The sequence below is a fragment of the Myxine glutinosa genome, chromosome 2, assembly GCF_964187855.1.
Source record: "Myxine glutinosa chromosome 2, kmMyxGlut1.1, whole genome shotgun sequence".
Taxonomy (NCBI): domain Eukaryota; kingdom Metazoa; phylum Chordata; class Myxini; order Myxiniformes; family Myxinidae; genus Myxine; species Myxine glutinosa.
Genome location: NC_136262.1, coordinates 119,836,650 through 119,855,350, shown reverse-complemented (window position 1 = coordinate 119,855,350; position 18,701 = coordinate 119,836,650). Strand labels below are relative to the sequence as shown.

The window sequence follows — 18,701 nt, the reverse complement described above, 5'->3', positions numbered from 1 at the left end:
GGTGAGGAGCTCAGGTGTGCCAAGGAAGGACTTCGCACGACGGAGGATGCCCAGTCGACGACTGGCTTTGGAGGCCAGCTTGGAAATGTGGTTTTCCCAAGAAAGATCATGGCAGATAGTGAGACCCAAAAGCTTGAGCGACAGAACTTCTTGGAGAGGATTGTTGAGAAAGTAGATGGGAGGGTTGTCCAGTCAGTCCTTTCGGAGAGACATTGTAAGAGTGTGAGATTTGTCAGGATTGAAAGACATGTTCCACTCGTTTGATCAGTCTGTGATTTTGTCCAGGTCTGCAGAGAGTGAGGAGGCTGCAGACTGCCGATCTGAGGGATGAGGAATGGAGCGGCAGATAGTGGAGTCATCAGCAAAGAGATAGAGAGGATTTTCCAGAGAGTCGGAGAGATCATTGATGAAGACCAGAAATAGCACAGGGCCCAGAACACTACCTTGGGGAACTCCAGCCAGAACAGGAAGGGAAGATGAGAGAAATCCATTCAGGGCCACACGTTGCCTACGACCAGAGAGGAAATCCGCAAGCCATGAGTGGAGATTTCCCTGAATACCATAGGAGGTGAGTTTGGTGAGCAGAGCTGGGTGCCAGACCGTATCGAAGGCACGTGATATGTCAAGTGAGACAGCTCTGATTTCCTGTTTGGCATTGAGGACCTCCATCCATTGTTGAGACAGCAGAAGCAACATGTCCAGAGTAGAATGACCTGGTCTGAATCCAAATTGATGATCAGAGATCAAGCCATTGGAGAAGAGGAAGGATTTGATATCCGAAGCAATGATGGATTCCATGACTTTGCTGATAATTGGGAGCAGGCTGATTGGTCTGTAGTTGCAAGGATCTGTTTTTGCACCTTTTTGTGTAAAGCGGTAATGTTTGCTGATTTCCAAGATGCTGGCAGATGACCTTGAGCAAAAGAGGGTGAAAAGAACAGAGAGAGGGTGAGATAGAGCGGCAGAGCAGGATTTTAGGACCCGAGGGCTGATGCCATCTGGTCCAGTTGCAGAATCAGAGTCGAGGTTTGATAAAAACTTCTCCACCTTGTCAGGAGAGAAGGACACAGAGTCCAGGAGCAGTTGGGTTCGACTGGGAAAGGTGGGAACAGAGAGAGATGGGTTTGGGACACAAGATTTTGAGGCAAACACAGAGTTGAGGCATTCGGCTTTGTCACGTGCGGTGTCAACTGTGTAGCCACTTGAGGTAAGGGAGGGATGGAGGGGGAACAAACACCAGAAACGGATTTGACCAGACGCCACCAGGATTTGGAGGAAGGAGACAGGTTTGAGAGTTCAATCTTGAGTGTGGAGAGATAGTGCTTCCTGGCACTCCTGAGGGTAGAAACACACTTGTTTCGAGCTTGGTGGAACCTTGTGAGCGAAATTTCGCTTGTGAGCGAAAGTCTGAACCTTGTGAGCGAAATATCTTGAAAAATAAGCGAAGTACCAACTTCTAATCTGGTGTGTGGGTGTATCTAGGCATAAGAAAGAACCCTATTGAAAATTGGGTCGCCACGTCAAAATCCAAGATGGCCGCCGCCATGTATGTCTGAACCTTTTGAGCGGAATATCTTGAAAAATAAGCGAAGTACCAACTTCTAATCTGGTGTGTGCGTGTATCTAGGCATAAGGAAGAAAGCTATTGAAAATTGGGTCGCCACGTCAAAATCGAAGATGGCCGCCACCATATATATGTCTGAACCTTGAGCGAAATATCTTGAAAAATAAAACGAACTACTAACTTTTAATCTGGTGTGTGGGTGTATCTATGCATAAGGAAGAACGCTATTGAAAATTGGGTCGCCACGTCAAAATCCAAGATGGCCGCCTCCATGTATATCTGAACCTTGTGAGCGAAATATCATATCATAGCATGTTTTCTGTGTCTTCCACTTTGTCAACTCACATCACTTCCCCAACGGGGGACCTAGGCATAACGCTTGTTCAAGGCTGCGGATGATCTGCATCGGCTGACAATTCAAACGACAGGATTTTATCAACTAAAGGTTGACAAAGAAGCATTTCATCGGAGAAAGAGGGAAAGTGGTTAATACCTGAAACTTCAGCGTCACCTTGCTTCCCACAGTGGTTAGCCTACGAGTGTTTGTGGTTAATGTCTGAAACTTCAGCGTTACCTTGCTTCCCACAGCGGTTAGCCGATGAGTGTTTGTGGTTGATGTCAAACTTCAGCGTCACCTTGCTTCCCACAGCGGTTAGCCTATGAGGCTTTGTGGTTAATGTCTGAAACTTCAGCATCACCTTGCTTCCCACAGCGCTTAGCCTATGAGGGTTTGTGGTTAATGGCTGAAAGTTCAGCGTCACCTTGCTTCCCACAGCGGTTAGCCTATGAGGGTTTGTGGTTAATGTCTGAAACTTCAGCGTCACCTTGCTTCCCACAGCGGTTAGCTTATGGGGGGGGGTTTTTTTTTTTTTTTGTATACAGAATCGAGGCTCGTGAAAGAGCTGACATCTATCACACAAGCAAATCAAACAGACAAAAAAGTTTATAAAAAGGGGAGCGGTAGACAAGATGGGGAGAGAAGGGGAAGCACACAAACACAACATTTGAGAGCAGGGACATCGGGAGATGTGTGGGAGGGAGAGGGCTTGGGGGGCGTGAGACGGGGGGGGGGGGGGGGGGGAGAAGTGTAAAACACAGACACCACAAGGACTTCCAGGAAAGAAGTTGGTGTATCAAAAAAGTGGATTTGGGGTGAAATTAGTGGGGGTAGAAAAGATCAAGGTTTTGGATGGGGGAAGATAAGAGATGGTGGTGAACAGCTGTTTTAAAGACCTGGAGGGAGGAGTGGGATTGAAGAGAGTGAGGGAGTTTGTTCCAGAGGCGGGAGAAAAGGGTAATGGAAGAGTGAAGGTGAGCAGAGAGCCTAGATTTTAGCAGTTTAACCATAAGAGGGTTGCAGGCAGATCTTGTGAAACCTGTAGGAATATTTGGGGGACAGAGCACAGAGAGAGCTGGGGGAGCAAGGCCGGAGAGGAGTCGGTAATATCAGTTTGTGGTTAATACCTGAAACTTCAGCGTCACCTTACTTCCCACAGCGGTTAGCCTATGAGGGTTTGTGGTTAATGGCTGAAAGTTCAGCATCACCTTGCTTCCCACAGCGGTTAGCCTATGAGGGTTTGTGGTTAATGGCTGAAAGTTCAGCGTCACCTTGTTTCCCACAGCGGTTAGCCTATAAGGGTTTGTGATTAATGGCTGAAAGTTCAGTGTCACCTTGCTTCCCACAGCGGTTAGCTTATCTTGGTCAACCACCAGTTTTTTTTTTTTTTTTTTTTTTTTTTTTTTAATACAAGGTCGAGGCTCGTGAAAGAGCGAACATTAATCACACAGAAAGACAAACCGACACAAAAAACATATAACATAGGGAGCGGTAGACAAGATGGGGAGAGAGGGGGAAGGACACAAACACAACATTTGAGAGCAGGGACCGAGAGACATGGAGACATCGAGAGATCTGAGAGAGGGCGAGGGCTTTGGGGGGGGGGGGGGCGTGGGAAGGGGGCGGTGGGAGAGGTATAAAACATATGGACACTGCCAGGACTTCCAGGAAAGAAGTTGGAATTTCAAACAAGGTGGATCTGGGGTGAATTAGCGGGGGTAGAAAAGATCAAGGTTTTGGATGGGGGAAGATAAGAGATGGTGGTGAACAGCTGTTTTAAAGACCTGGAGGGAGGAGTGGGATTGAAGGGAGTGAGGGAGTTTGTTCCAGAGGCGGGAGAAAAGAGGAATGAAAGAGTGAAGGTGAGCAGAGAGCCGAGATTTCGGCAGTTTAACCATCAGAGGGTTGCTGGCAGATCTTGTGCGACCTGTAGGAATATTTGGGGGACAGAGCACAGAGAGAGCTGGGGGTGCAAGGCCGGAGAGGAGTCGGTAGAAGACAGAAAGACCACCTACCTGCCTGCGGTGAGTGAGTGAAAGGCCCTCAGAGATAGCTTCATCGCGGGAGATTCCAATAATTCTGAAAGCTTTGGTTTCAACAGCGTGAAGCCGAGCTAGGTGTGAGGCAGGAGCACCGGCCCATAGGGGAGAACAGTATTCCATTGAGCTGCGGATGAAAGCCTTGTATGTGGTGAGGAGCTCAGGTGTGCCGAGGAAGGACTTCGCACGACGGAGGATGCCCAGTCGGCGACTGGCTTTGGAGGCCAGCTTGGAAATGTGGTTTTCCCAAGAAAGATCATGGCAGATAGTGAGACCCAAAATCTTGAGCGACAGAACTTCTTGGAGAGGATTGTTGAGAAAGTAGATGGGAGGGTTGTCCAGTCGATCTTTTCGGAGAGACATAGTAAGAGTGTGAGATTTGTCAGGATTGAAAGACATGTTCCACTTGTTTGACCAGTCTGTGATTTTGTCCAGGTCTTCAGAGAGTGAGGAGGCAGCAGACTGCCGAGTTGACAAAACCAATGATGCATATTGTGCAAGTTAACCGCTAGGTCATGTCAAGTAACCGCTGTCATGCGGTTACCGCTTGTTAAAGGTCATGTCTAGTAATGCACACATAAGAGTTAATTTTGGAACACACTCGGACTAGACCAAATGAAGTTTGTATTTGAATTTATTTACTGCACAAGGTCAGTTGCTCTATTTTATCGGCCTACCAAGAACACCTTTCTCATCACACAGTTCCATTGAGAATTGCTCGTCACTTTGGGTTGGGGACTCGAGCATTGCACCTCACTCACCAACAAGGAGGAGGAGGAGGAAAAAGCTCTGTCTAGGAATAAATAACCTCTCATCGCAGACACAACATGTCTTTTGTCCAAGCACACCAAAAACAGAAATTACCCGCAAGCAGTTCTTCTTCACATACTTGTCGAATCAGGTCCTGCTCCGTATCCTCCGCAGAGGCGCCGGCCAACCCAAGTTCATCCTCTGCATCATCCTATTAAATGAATAACAAAGAATAAATTTAACAACTTCTAAAGTTAGTTGTAAACCACATAGTTTTGACCTACTTGAGGAGCAGATCAAGGAGGAATTCATAACTAATCATGAAATCGGAAGCTACAGCCTCCAAGGATCACCTGTATAGGTGGTTGTCTCGTACGCAAACAGATACCTTGGATAGTTATACCTTGGATTCACCAGTCTCTATTCCTGGTTAGTCTTTCTACCACTTTGACACACCCAATAAATATCTCGGGGAAATGCCCCCATTGATAATTATTGATGAAGAGAAAATTGGAAAACAACTTCAAAAAACGCCAAAGTTCAAAAGTCCAGTCCCAGATGGAAGTCCAAATTTCTGGCTAAAACAACTTGATGCTTCACAACTTGATGCTGGCTACGCCAGGACATTTAACGAATTAATCCAAGAGGAAAAGGCATTGTATGAGTGGCTCATAGAAGGGAACACCTTTCTCATCCCAAAATCTGAATCTTCCCCACAAATACAGGCCGATAACATGCGTACCATCCACATACAAACTGCTGACAAGCATCACAGAAATGATGTACTATCATCTAACACAGCAAGGAGGTTTAGAGGCAGAACAAATGGGATACAAGAGAGGGTGTTATGGAACAATTGACCACCTACTACTGAACAAGGCCGTACTTGAAAATTGCAAAATGTGAAGAACTAAATGGTCAACCACCTGGATAGACTATAAGAAAGCTTTTGACAATGTCCCACATTCGTGGATGATAAAATGCATGCAAATATACAAAATCAATCCCCAAATAATCAAACTGATTGAGAAAGCAATGGAGCTTTGGAATACCACATTGATATTACAGCACTCAGGAGGGAATATCGAAATACCAAATGTGAAGATACGGCATGGGATCTTCCAGGAAGACTTCCCTTCTGTTTTGTCTGGCTCTGGACCCACTAAGTAATCTCATCAATGAACAAGGACACAGATACACCCTAACAACCAATAGACGAACATCCAAAGAAATAGGAAAAGTGACACATCTACCACACATGAATGATTTAAAGATCTTCTCGCCAAATGACAAAAAATTGACAGAACAACTAAAACGAGTAAAACATTTTTGCGAGGACATTCAAATGGAAATTCGACTAGACAAGTGTGCCAGGTGCACATTTGTACAAGATAAACCAACAAAAACAGACAACATAAAAATTGACCTTGAAACGACAGCACAGCAGTTAGAAAACGAAGCATCCGACAAATACCTCAGAGTAGAAGGTCTAGTCTAGCTCCTTCTACCCTCTTACCTATCCACCAGGGGCGTATCTACGGAAAATAGCGCCTATGGCAAGCACTGAAATTGTGCCCATGTCCAAACATCTGACACCCATATTTTAGGTAACTTTACCATAAAATCAGCTCAAAAATACAAGTCAAGCTCGTTAATCTTTTAATAAACAAATTATGGCACTACATGAAAATTACAACTGCACCTTCCTTGCTTTCACTGATGCAAATTGGTCTATGATGTGCTCAAAGTCAGTTTTTTCAGTTTCTTCTCTTTCTACACTCAGCAGAGCAAGATTAGAGTCTGCCTTGACCCATGGAGGCTCTCAAATACAAAAGTATTCGTTTTAACTTGCTGAATGATCTCTCACAGCTGGCAATGGAAACTGCGATGGTTAGCATTATCTGAATAGCAATGCGAAGATTGGGGAAGACACTCTCATCTCCATACTGAACAATTAATTCGAGAAGCTCTTCAAGTCTTGATATTTTCATGTTGGCCCGACTTGATAGCAACATTCTGCAATCCAAAATTTCTTCATATAGCTGCTGTCCATCAACATCAGAGCTGTACAATTCGCCCAAATTTTCACACTTCTTCTTTAGGTCGTTACTGTCGGCGCCGTAACACAGTCCCTCGACATCGAGAAGGAACCCAAACTTGGCGTCAGTGTCGTGCAAACGAGCGAACCTTTCATCCATTTCTCTGTGAAGACGGTCGAATGTTCCCTTCATGACTTTCCATTTCCTCCTTGGCTGTTAACCCAGCGTCTCTCGAGTTCTCATCAGCCATTCGTTTCTTTCGTCTCTGACGTCTTTCAACTTCAATATTCCATTCTTGACAGAGACCGAGTCCTTCTTCGAGTGACTCACTGACCAACACTTCTCTTTAATCATCAAAATGATCTCTGAGGGCTTTCAAATCCAGGGCAGCATCGTGGAAGTTCATGCTAGGATCCTGCAGCCTCTTTTGAATATGGTCAATGCGAATGAGTACTTTGTTCCAAAATCCTAGCAAAGTCAGAAAATCGTAACTCAACATGCGGTTATACAGCTGCCTTGCGGCACTTCTTGTTTCACTGGTCTCGTTTTCATTGTCTATCATGTCCTGGAGAACTTGAAGTATCTCCTCAAGGTACTTGTTGATGGGCTTCACTGCTTCTGTCCTTGCACTCCACCTGGTTTCGGACTCCGAGTTAACAACCACAGGCACGGCGTTTTTGAGTTTTTCCCAGCGCTGTGTTGAACGAGAGAAGAACACGTAGAGAGCTTCGATGGTTCCAAAAAACGTGACCATCATTGTATCCTGCTTGGCTGCATGTACACCCACCAAGTTGAGTGAGTGAGTCGCAATTCACAAACACTGCCAGGTTGTTTTTCTCACTTATTCTTTGATGAACACCACTTCTGTGTCCAGCCATCACAGCAGCGTTGTCATAGCACTGTGACCGACAATCTTTAGCTCCATTTCGTCCTTCTCTAGCTGTTTCAGGATGTCTTCAACTAAGCTCTCAGCATCCTTCTGGCTTATCTGGATAAAACCAAGGAAGGACTCTCTAACACCGACTGTTTTCCTCTCAAAATCAACTTCCACGTACCTCACTACTTCTGACATCTGCTCACGGTGTGCCTGATCAGGAGTCGAGTCGAACATGAGACCATAGTACTTGGCTTTACGAATGCTTCTCAGTAAACTCTGGCGAACAGTGGATGCCATCATGTGGATGAATTCGTTCTGGACACCCGGTGAAAGATAAGACGTGGATCCAGGATGACTTTCCACACGAGTGAGGTGTTCTTTCATGACAGGGTCAAAGATGGTCAGTAGTTTCAGTAAGCCAAGGAAATTCCCCACATTGGAGTCATCGTCCAGCTGAAGTGACTCCCTGTGTCCTCACAAAGCCAGGTTCTGAGTCGCAAGGAATTTTATGCAGTGAAGGATTCTCGTCAATATATCACGCCACTTCTGCTTTTCCTTCTCAATCTGTGACTGAAGTTCCGCGTCAATAACTCCTCTGTTTTCAGCTAAATTTCTTTCCATTTCTTTCCACTGTGTGAAGCACTCCTGATGATTCTTAGCATTTTCATGAACACGAATCCTTTCAGGTGCTTTCCACTGGTTGAATCCACTTTCCTGCTCCAATGAGGATTGATAGTCTGACCGGGAATAGAGAAGACAACAGATACAAAATGCAGACTTTTTAGAAGGGGAATAGACCAGCCATGAGCGAGTCACTTCCTCACCACGACCATTTCCCAATTTCCTCTTGAACCAAGTTTTGTTCATTGAGTGGTTATTTGTTGGTAGGAAAGGCCCCTCACGCTCACTGTTCTGGAAATACTTCGAACCCAGCTTTATTATTTCTGTTCTCAAAGCGTCAGGCAGAATTGCTTTTCCAGTATCCTCGTCGAACTTCAGAAGTCCAATGTCATGCTGTTCAATCACTTCTGGTATGACAGTACTAGGCTCTTCGACACCATCCAGTTCACTAGGTTCAGTGTCATCAGGTTCAATCTCGTCAGGTAAAATCTCGTCAATAAACTCAACATCACCACCACCATCATCATCGTCTTCCCCTCCTGTCATGTCCACGTTCTCTCTGGCAGCCTCACTTTTAATCTCGTCATACTCGGATTTATCTGACTTGACTTCCTCCTCGGCTCGTGACGCATTTGTACTTGATCCACCTTCGGATTCTAACAAACTTGTAGCAGGTGCAGGTGACTCCATGGAACGTGTCGAACAACTTGTTCCGGGCTTTTCAAAGAAGGGCATGAAGAACTTGCTCGACTTCTTGACTTCCTCAGTCTCCAACTTTCGTCTCTTCTGTCCTCCAGCTCCACTTTCCTTCTTGTTCGTGAAGAAACTTTTCATGGTCGTCTTACACAATGCTCTGAAATAAGGAAATGGCACGTTTAATAAGAACATTAAATTTCACAGATTTTGCACAAAATTCTAGACTACCTCCCTAGTTTACACAGAATGGTCTTACTGCCAGTTGGCACTGAGCAGTGGTACTGTGAGGTATGTGGTCATGTAGCTCCCAGCACTGTATTTTTACCTAATAATTTTTATAAGTGGTTTAACAATCTAGCCATCCTAGTGCTTCTCACCCTTGATAATCAAAGACGGATCATACATCTGAAAAAATTCTTTTTTCACTATCCAAGGATGGCTTGTCTGACTTTAATAGAAACTGCTCAGTGGCGCCCCCCTTCAAGAGGCGCCCAGGGCACGTGCCATACCTGGCCATACCTTTGGTATGCCACTGCTATCCACATACCCTTCCACCCTCCTCTCCCCCATTCTCCCGACACTCCCCACTCCCAGTCATAGTTTTCAAACAGAAACCCTCCACCCTTGTTACCCTCCTGAAGTTCAAAGTCAACACTTATACCTCTGAGCTTTACTACACCCACTGAAACCTGTCCCTTTTTCACTTGGAACTCTTCATCCTATGATGCATCCATGCATTCTGTTGTTCTCTTCTACCATCCAAGAGCCACAATAACTTCTTTTTATTTATTTAAAGAAGCAAATTTTGGCAAAACCCTTCTCAAGTTAACAAATTCCTCACAATGCTCGGGCCTTGAGTCCAACCTCAGTTGCAACTCCAACCTTGATGATAATAAACCATGAACAAACCGTGCCCCAAAACTCACCAGCATCTGTGTCACTTGCTCTTGTGCCTTTCTCTGCTTGCGACCAAGCTCACGGCACACCGGCCCATCCAGAAACACCAGCAGAGAGTTGGCCACCGACGCCACCAGCCAAAGAACGTTTGTCAACACTGCCACAGGTGCTTGCTTCCCACCTGCAACATAAAATCACCAAAAGCATCTTCTGCACCCATCCCAGTGTCCTACTTCTTCACCCAAACTGTCCCCACCGATCGAGCCTTGCTCAATCAGACTGCTTCACCTTTATACCCTTACCACCATTTTCTTTTGAGACTCGGAACCCTACTACTTCCTATCCTCCCCACCTGGCCCCTCGCCCATTTCTCAGCCATACCGGCAATGGTATCCCCGAGACATTGGTGGCTGCGTATTAGGAGAACAGAAGCCAGCCCAATTGGTCGATCAGCCAAGGAGTACAAAAGAGAGACGCTGTGGCTGGTGAAGCATGCCCAATATGAACACGTGCTTGTAATACCTGGAATTTGGTGAAGAAATACGAAATGAAAATAGAGACAGAGCAAAAGAATCAACACAATAATATGACATCAGAATTATTGGCGATTCCAGCACAACCTTTCCACCACCAACATCAGGCACTTTGCTAACATTTTGCCAAAACAATAAACTTTGTGTTGAGAAGAGCAGTAGATGAAGCACAAAACGAAGTTTGACGACAAACCTTCCAAAATCATGTCGATAAGAACCTCAAACACCTCGTGGTTTGCAGAGAGTCGGGATCGAGAAATTGAGCCTTCGGTAGCCTTAAATTCTTTCAAACTGTCCTGTTTTAAGAAAGAAGAAATACCCACTGGTGATAGGTCATTTGTGAGTAACAGGAAATCATGGCGTGAGGGGTGCTGGGGAGAAAAACTAGAAAATTAAAAAAAACAAACACAAAATTTACCCAATAAGATAATTACAAAAACCGAAATGAAATGCAAAGAAACTTGACGTAGGAGGAGGCCATTCGACCTATCATGCCTGCACTACACCAACAACATTAAATAAACACGTCAAAGCTAACGAGGTAAATTAATTTGGGGTGGAGGGGATGGGAAAAGGAATAGCAATGAGTAAAAATTGTAGTAGGCTCGGGATGGGGATGGGAGCATCACCAGGGTGTTAAAAACAAAACAAAAACAAGAAATATGTCGTGCATAGAACGATACTTATGAAATCCCTAAAATAAGTTGTTGGCTTATGTTGACCTCAAATATGTTGACCCTATGTTGATGGTTGAATTCAGTGTCCAGATATGCAAATCCTCTTCAAATTTCAAGTTAATTGGATGAAAATTGAGGATTTTAGAAATTTGGCCTGTGTTGACCTTTTGGCCCAGAATGACTTCAAAAATAATTGATGGTTGAATTCAGTGACCATATATGCAAATCCTCTTCAAATTTCAAGTCAATCGGATGAATATTGAGCATTTTAGAAATTTGACAAAGTTGGTGACCTTTGGCTGATGTTGATCTATTGACCTTTTGACCCCAATTCTTGCTTATGACCAACTCTACCATTTGGTGAAATTTCATGAAGATCGGTTGAAAATTGTGACCTGTAGGCGACTGACATACACACAAACAGACAAACAGACAGAATAACGAACAAGACCAACCAATATATTGCACTTGAAAAATCTTCGATTTTTGCAAGTAACAAAAAAAACGTGCGAGTTTCATTTCATGTAGTTGTTGTTTAGGGGGTGGAGGGGTTAAGACCGTCTGTGGTGAGAAACGTTTTGTGATACTGATGTGTTGAAACATGCATAGCATGGGGACCGAGAGGTGAAGGTTTCAAAACAGGAAGGTCGTGAGGAGCGTCGGTGGACGGTTACCCTTGTGGTGGAAGGGGCGAGACAGCTCAGAGCCGAGCAAATATCTGCAGCGAGCCCATAATCACAGCTCCCTTTTCCTTGTGCAGCGTCGCCTTCTTCAATGATACCTCCACTGAGTACGGCAACCAAGGTGTTGAGGTTGCTTTCAACAATTGCTGGTTCATTCCTGAGTGGGTTTGGTTGATGACAATAATTTACAAGTTGAGCTGAGACATTGGCTCTTGTCTACTGCCAACTTGTCCACCACGGAAAAAATCGGTCTGACAAGTGCATACCGAACCCACCGAGCCAACATTGAAATGATCACTGCTGCGGAACGCCTGTGGGCTAGAGGTACCGGGCCTTTCCCGGCCAGTTGCCCCAACAATTGGTGCAGGATACCAGATGGGAAGAATCCGCTAGACCAGAACTCGCACACCTTCAGGACAGATAGAAAAAGCGGTGAAGAACTTAGACAAACGAATGTTTAAACAGTTTTGTCATCCTGTACTCTGATTACCTGCATTATTTACACTATTACTTTGCGCTTCGTACGCAACTGCCCCATAAACAAACCCTGCTTATTTTATCGACCTGTTTCGCGCGATGTCAAAAATTGTGCATTGCTCGGAATCACACTTGGAACCCAATAAATTAAGCACCAGATCCAGGCCATTGCAATATCGACTTAACATGTTTCTCATTCTAACTCAATCACATTGCAAACCAATCGGTCCTGGCTTTGTCACAACCTCCAGTTTTCAGCCCGATGACAGCAATGTTTACATCATTATGGTAAAGCCTGTACAGTCGGACCCTACTATTCGCGGAATCCGCGTATTCGTGGTTGATAAAATGCGACATGTTTCTCTATTCGAGGAAAAATGTCCAGCAAATTCGCGGGGTTCATTTTCTTTTCGTGGACGTGTTCCGCAAAATCGCGGTTTTTCCCCCTTATTTGCGGCCATGTTCAGGGAATTCGCGGTTTTTCAGGAGTGCAAAAAAAAATTTCACGAGCCGCTGGCTTGACATTTATAAAACCCATCTTTTACCAGCCATGCATAAAGCAGCTGGACATACGCAAAAAAACATTATACAAGCCGTGAGCATGACCTACTTATACAGTACAGTACAGTACCATACATTCACTACTGTGTGCTTTGCACTTTCATGGCTTTCGCGGGCACGAATTTTAGCCACACTATAAGTGAGCTTTGCGGGATATCCCACCAGATGTGTAAACAAGGTATCCTCCACAAATTATAGAATGTAAACGCTTCATTAATTATATTACAGTTTGCAATTTATGGTAAAGCATCATCAGAGATGTAACACAATGAAAACGCTTTGGGGGTGTTCCATCAGCGACTAAAACAAGTCATGCTCCGTGAGTTTATTGAATGCAAATGCTTCATTAAATTTAATATTGAAATTAGCAGATATGCTGATATGGCATCATCCGATAACATCCCCCCACAAACAATGGGTTCCCGCAGATACCCACAATGCTCGCAATCGTACATATATACAGATTTGGTCCTTGATCTCGATCATTGTTCTCGTCCCATTGCTTCGACCTGTGGTTTTGATCGTTCAATAATGGCTCCCAAGCGCAAGACCAGTGTCGGAGATGCGTCGACTACCAAGAGGCAGAAGAAAGTCATGAGCCTTAGCCAGAAAGTGGAGCTGCTCGATCGGCTTTCGAGAGGACGGAGTGCGGCTTCTGTTGGCAGGCATTATGGCGTTAACGAATCCACCGTTCGCTCCATACGGAAAAAGGAGAAGGCGATTCGTGAGAAAGTTTTAGCGAGCGCTGTATCGAGTACGAAGGTGGTCACTCATGTCCGGAATGTTCACATGGAAAGGATGGAGAAGACTCTCAGAATATGGATCGAGGACAACATGCAGACAAGGGACTTCATGCTCTAAACCATGATGTTGAACCGTTCCCTAAACCCCCTTATAGAGGACGAGTTGGACGCCATTCCAAAGGTTTCCAAGGAGGAGGAGGCGGGCAGTAATTAGGAAGAGGTGCCGAGGTCCAACCTCACAGTCCAGTTCCTGGGCGAGTTGCTGCATGACATGCAGGCGATTGCCGACAGGGTGCAAAATGCTGAGCCAGTCATGGAGAGGTACCTCAAGTTCAAGAGGGCCTTGGATGATGTGCTGCTCCCGTACAAAGAGCTGCATCGAAATGTTGGGCAATGGGTCAGGCAACTCTCAATAACCCATTTCTTCAGCCCTGCTCCCTCCACCTCAAGATCACCAGCACCCTCTCCAGCGTTGCTCTCAGCGTCCTCACCTTTAGTGTACGATTTTGCTGCACCATCATTTGGGTCGCCTTCAAGTTCGAGCAATTCATGGGATTTGAATTCATCACCATGATCATCATTTGAAAGTTGCATTTGTTTGTAAAATAAGTCAGGAGGCAACGATGGTTCACGAGCGAGCGGCATTCAATGACAAAGGACGGACTACAACCGAAACAGGCCCGGACAGGCCGGGCCCGGAAATGTCAAAACGAAGGTTACTGACCTTGAAATGAGATAGAAAATAATGTATAATCAATTATGAGGTTAGCTAGCTACACAATACCGAAAATTCGGTTCGATTCCGACAACTTTGAAAATTTGACCTTTGTGACCTTCAAAGGTCAAAGGTCGAAGATTCTGAAATTTGTTGGAAAACTTGTATTTCATGATGTATGTGATAATATAAGATCATGTACGACATTTCACCCTATCAGGAAGCGAACAATGTAATAAAACCATCAAAAATTGACTTTTCTTAATTTTGTGACCTTGTGACCTTGACGCGAAAATGAAAAATCGAGCTCCGTGGGGCTAGACACATGACATTGGCCTAACCAAATACCGAAACCCCTGTCAGATTCCACCAAACCCCTCGGAGAAGATGTAGCCTGAACTCGATTACCCCCTAAAAAGACATCTTTTTCGGGCGTGGCTCCGCCCACAATGGGCGCAATATGCCCACTCTAGGCAGGACACAACTAGATCATGATATCAACCTCCCACCCAGGTTTCATCAACACCGGATGATATCATCGGGTAGTTATGCTATCGGGTAGTTACACACCCATGACGAATATAGTGGTCACTGTTTGATAAATCGAAGCAAAAAATTTAAACGGTACATGATGGTGTTAATGGTTTTTACTTTCACGGTACGGTATGGTTAAGCACTTTTAATAAATTGTAAGCGCATTCCGTCAGTAAATTGGAAATGGTACCTGGTGTAGTGTTTTAATTTTTTTTTGGAAGAATTTTTTGTGAAATTTTAATCATGTGCATTTGTGGTCAAAAACATTTTAAACTTTAAAAATTTTCCTTGATGAATCAGGAACCGCCGGGAACCGATAATGTATCCCCCTTTTCACCATCAAAACAATGCCGCGGCATACATTCACGGGATTTTCATCGACCTTCGCGGATTTGTCCACCTTCGTGGATTTTCGGCGACCTTCGCGGATTTTCGGCGACCTTCGCGGATTTTCGGCGACCTTCGCGGATTTTCAGCGACCTTCGCGGATTTTCGGCGACCTTCGCGGATTTTCGGCGACCTTCGCAGATTTTCGGCGACCTTCGCGGATTTTCGTCGACCTTCGCGGATTTTCGTCGACCTTCGTGGATTTTCCTCGACCTTCCAGGATTATCGTCGACATTCTCGGGATTTGCTTCACCATTCGCGGATTTTGCCTCGCCGTTCACGGTTTGTTCCTCTATATTCGTGGATTTTCACGACTCGGGAACCTATCCCCCCTTTTTCCATTGAAACAATGTCCCACTATTCGTGGGTTTCGCTATTCGCGGATTTTCCAGGAATGTAGCCCCAGGAATGTAGTTTTTCCAGGAATGTAGTTTTCCAGGAATTTTCCAGGAATCTGTACAATAGCGGGGTCCGACTGTATAATATAATACAGCACCAGTACTAGGCTAATGTAGCATGATTCACTCAAATAAATCACAATCCAATGCTAGGGAATATCACAGTCTAAAACAAGGACAAGCAAGAGGTCTAGATTTATCTATCAGGCCCGAACAGAATGCTGCACAATTAATTATACAGCCAGAATGCTGCACAATTAATTATACAGCCAGAATGATGCACAATTCATTATACAGCCAGAATGATGCACAATTCATTATACAGCCAGAATGATGCACAATTCATTATACAGCCACTATGCGGCACAATTAATTATATAGCCAGAATGATGCACAATTCATTATACAGCCAGAATGATGCACAATTCATTATACAGCCATTATGCTGCACAATTCATTATACAGCCACTATGCGGCACAATTCATTATACAGCCAGAATGCTGCACATTTCATAACACATCCAGAATACTGCACATTTCATTATACAACCAGAATGTTGCACCATTCACCATACAGCCAGAATGCTGCACAATTCGTTATACAGCCAGAATGTTGCACAATTCATCATACAGCCAGAATGCTGCACAATTCATCATGCAGACAGAATGCGGCACAATTCCCTATACAACCAGAACACTGCACAATTCGTGATACAGCCAGAATGCTGCACAATTCATCATACAACCAGAACACTGCACAATTCGTTATACAACCAGAATGCTGCACATTTCGTCATACAGCCAGAATGCTGCACATTTAATTATACAACCAGAATGTTGCACAATTAATTATACAGCAAGAATACTGCACAATTAATTATACAGACAGAATGCTGCAAAATTCATTATACAGCCAGAATGCTGCACCATTAAAACAGAGAAGCAACAGAGCGATAAACGCATACAAAGGTCAAGTTTAGACCTCTCTGTCAACTCCGACACTTAAATAACTGATTTTTACTACAATGTACAAGTCTGTGCCATCGTAACAATGGGTGGGGGTAGAGGTGTTGATGGGGGTGAAGTGATGGTGGAGGTGGCAGCGGTGCCTGCCCTCACTCCACAATACGTCACTCTTAAAGATGCAAGTGACATATTTACTCTTCCTCAAAACAAATACAATTGGTGTCGAGTCGCAGTAAGGGTTTCAATTTAGTATCTCGTTAAGAACCATCTTTAGTCTATGAGCGACAACGATTAAGATTGCCCATAGTTTACTATTTATTTATCCTGTAGTTTCTGCATGGTAACGCAAGGACAAGAGGCAATAAAGACAAAAGAAATGCTAAAATCTCAACATCTCACGACAAGTTACACAGACAAGCTGCGTTCACGTCTGAGTATTTCAATGCCCCAGATGAGCGCAAAGTGCACCAACCTCCAATGAAAATGGTCTGAGCACACAGATTACAAACAAAAAGGTCACAAAAACTCTAAACAGAGACTATTTCTGGGACTGCCAGGTTGGTGACAGGCTGTGCAAACCTGGGACGGCCCAGCTTGGTAACAGGCTGTGCAAACCTGGGACGGCCCAGCTTGGTAACAGGCTGTGCAAACCTGGGACGGCCCAGCTTGGTAACAGGCTGTGCAAACCTGGGACGGCCCAGCTTGGTAACAGGCTGTGCAAACCTGGGACGGCCCAGCTTGGTAACAGGCTGTGCAAACCTGGGACGGCCCAGCTTGGTAACAGGCTGTGCAAACCTGGGGCGGCCCAGCTTGGTAACAGGCTGTGCAAACCTGGGGCGGCCCAGCTTGGTAACAGGCTGTGCAAACCTGGGACGGCCCAGCTTGGTAACAGGCTGTGCAAACCTGGGGCGGCCCAGCTTGGTAACAGGCTGTGCAAACCTGGGACGGCCCAGCTTGGTAACAGGCTGTGCAAACCTGGGACGGCCCAGCTTGGTAACAGGCTGTGCAAACCTGGGACGGCCCAGCTTGGTAACAGGCTGTGCAAACCTGGGACGGCCCAGCTTGGTAACAGGCTGTGCAAACCTGGGACGGCCCAGCTTGGTAACAGGCTGTGCAAACCTGGGACGGCCCAGCTTGGTAACAGGCTGTGCAAACCTGGGACGGCCCAGCTTGGTAACAGGCTGTGCAAACCTGGGACGGCCCAGCTTGGTAACAGGCTGTGCAAACCTGGGACGGCCCAGCTTGGTAACAGGCTGTGCAAACCTGGGACGGCCCAGCTTGGTAACAGGCTGTGCAAACCTGGGACGGCCCAGCTTGGTAACAGGCTGTGCAAACCTGGGACGGCCCAGCTGGGTAACATGTTGTGCAAACCTGGGACGGCCGAGTTGTTTAGACCTCAAAACCTCTAAACATTAGTGTTGTTTAGACCTTAGAAATCCGCGAATGTCGACGAAAATCCGCGAATGTCGAAGAAAATCCGCGAATGTCGACGAAAATCCGCGAATGTCGACGAAAATCCGCGAAGGTGGACAAATCCGCAAAGGTCGATGAAAATCCCGTGAATGTATGCCGCGGCATTGTTTTGATGGGGAAACGGCATGCTGTGGATCCCCTGTACTCACCAAGAACTCCAGTGCCTTTAGCTGCTCCTTGGTGGAATTAAATATTAATCTGGAAAGCCGTTTCACCGTATTGCACACGTGTCCCCTGTGTGTAAACAATTCACATGATCAAAGTACTATAATAACATGCGTGCATAAACAGAAAACACATTTTGCATTTCATGCATGAAAGACCCCTCCCACCCCTCTCAACCTTCCCGTCTCATACCCCACCACCCTCCTGTTTTGTTCATCAACGGTAGAATATCAGGCCTCTCACCTTTGCCCTTTGCTTGAAGACAAAGGGTTAAAGATCTGTTTGAAAGCATCGACCACAGCACCTCTCACGCGAGGTTCACGGGACCACACCAGGGGTAAAAGGGCCTTAATGAGCTCATGACCAGTGCTGTCATTCGGTATTACTGACTGCAGTTGATCATCGTCACATTGCCGAGCGCCCTCGTCTCGTTGCTCCGGCTCATCATCATGCCGTTCTTCCTTATCGTCCTGTCTGGACTCGCCATGATCCACGAGACCAAACTCACTCGCCCGCAGTATATACCCCACTGCTTCCACAGCAACTTTGGGAAACATATTTATAAAATA

The 18,701-nt window shown here is 45.4% G+C and overlaps 1 protein-coding gene across 1 annotated transcript in view; it reads right to left on the bottom strand.

Moving 5' to 3' along the window:
• Positions 1 to 18,701, bottom strand: part of NCAPD2 (non-SMC condensin I complex subunit D2) — a 51,025-nt gene that overhangs the window by 14,224 nt on the left and 18,100 nt on the right. The window contains exons 13-20 of the mRNA XM_068107267.2: positions 18,376 to 18,676; positions 18,117 to 18,201; positions 11,989 to 12,122; positions 11,705 to 11,870; positions 10,547 to 10,649; positions 10,202 to 10,342; positions 9,850 to 10,001; positions 4,805 to 4,901 (exon numbers count right to left, since the gene is read on the bottom strand). Coding sequence (XP_067963368.2) covers positions 4,805 to 4,901; positions 9,850 to 10,001; positions 10,202 to 10,342; positions 10,547 to 10,649; positions 11,705 to 11,870; positions 11,989 to 12,122; positions 18,117 to 18,201; positions 18,376 to 18,676 — 1,179 coding nt within the window. The remainder of the gene's footprint in view (positions 1 to 4,804; positions 4,902 to 9,849; positions 10,002 to 10,201; positions 10,343 to 10,546; positions 10,650 to 11,704; positions 11,871 to 11,988; positions 12,123 to 18,116; positions 18,202 to 18,375; positions 18,677 to 18,701) is intronic.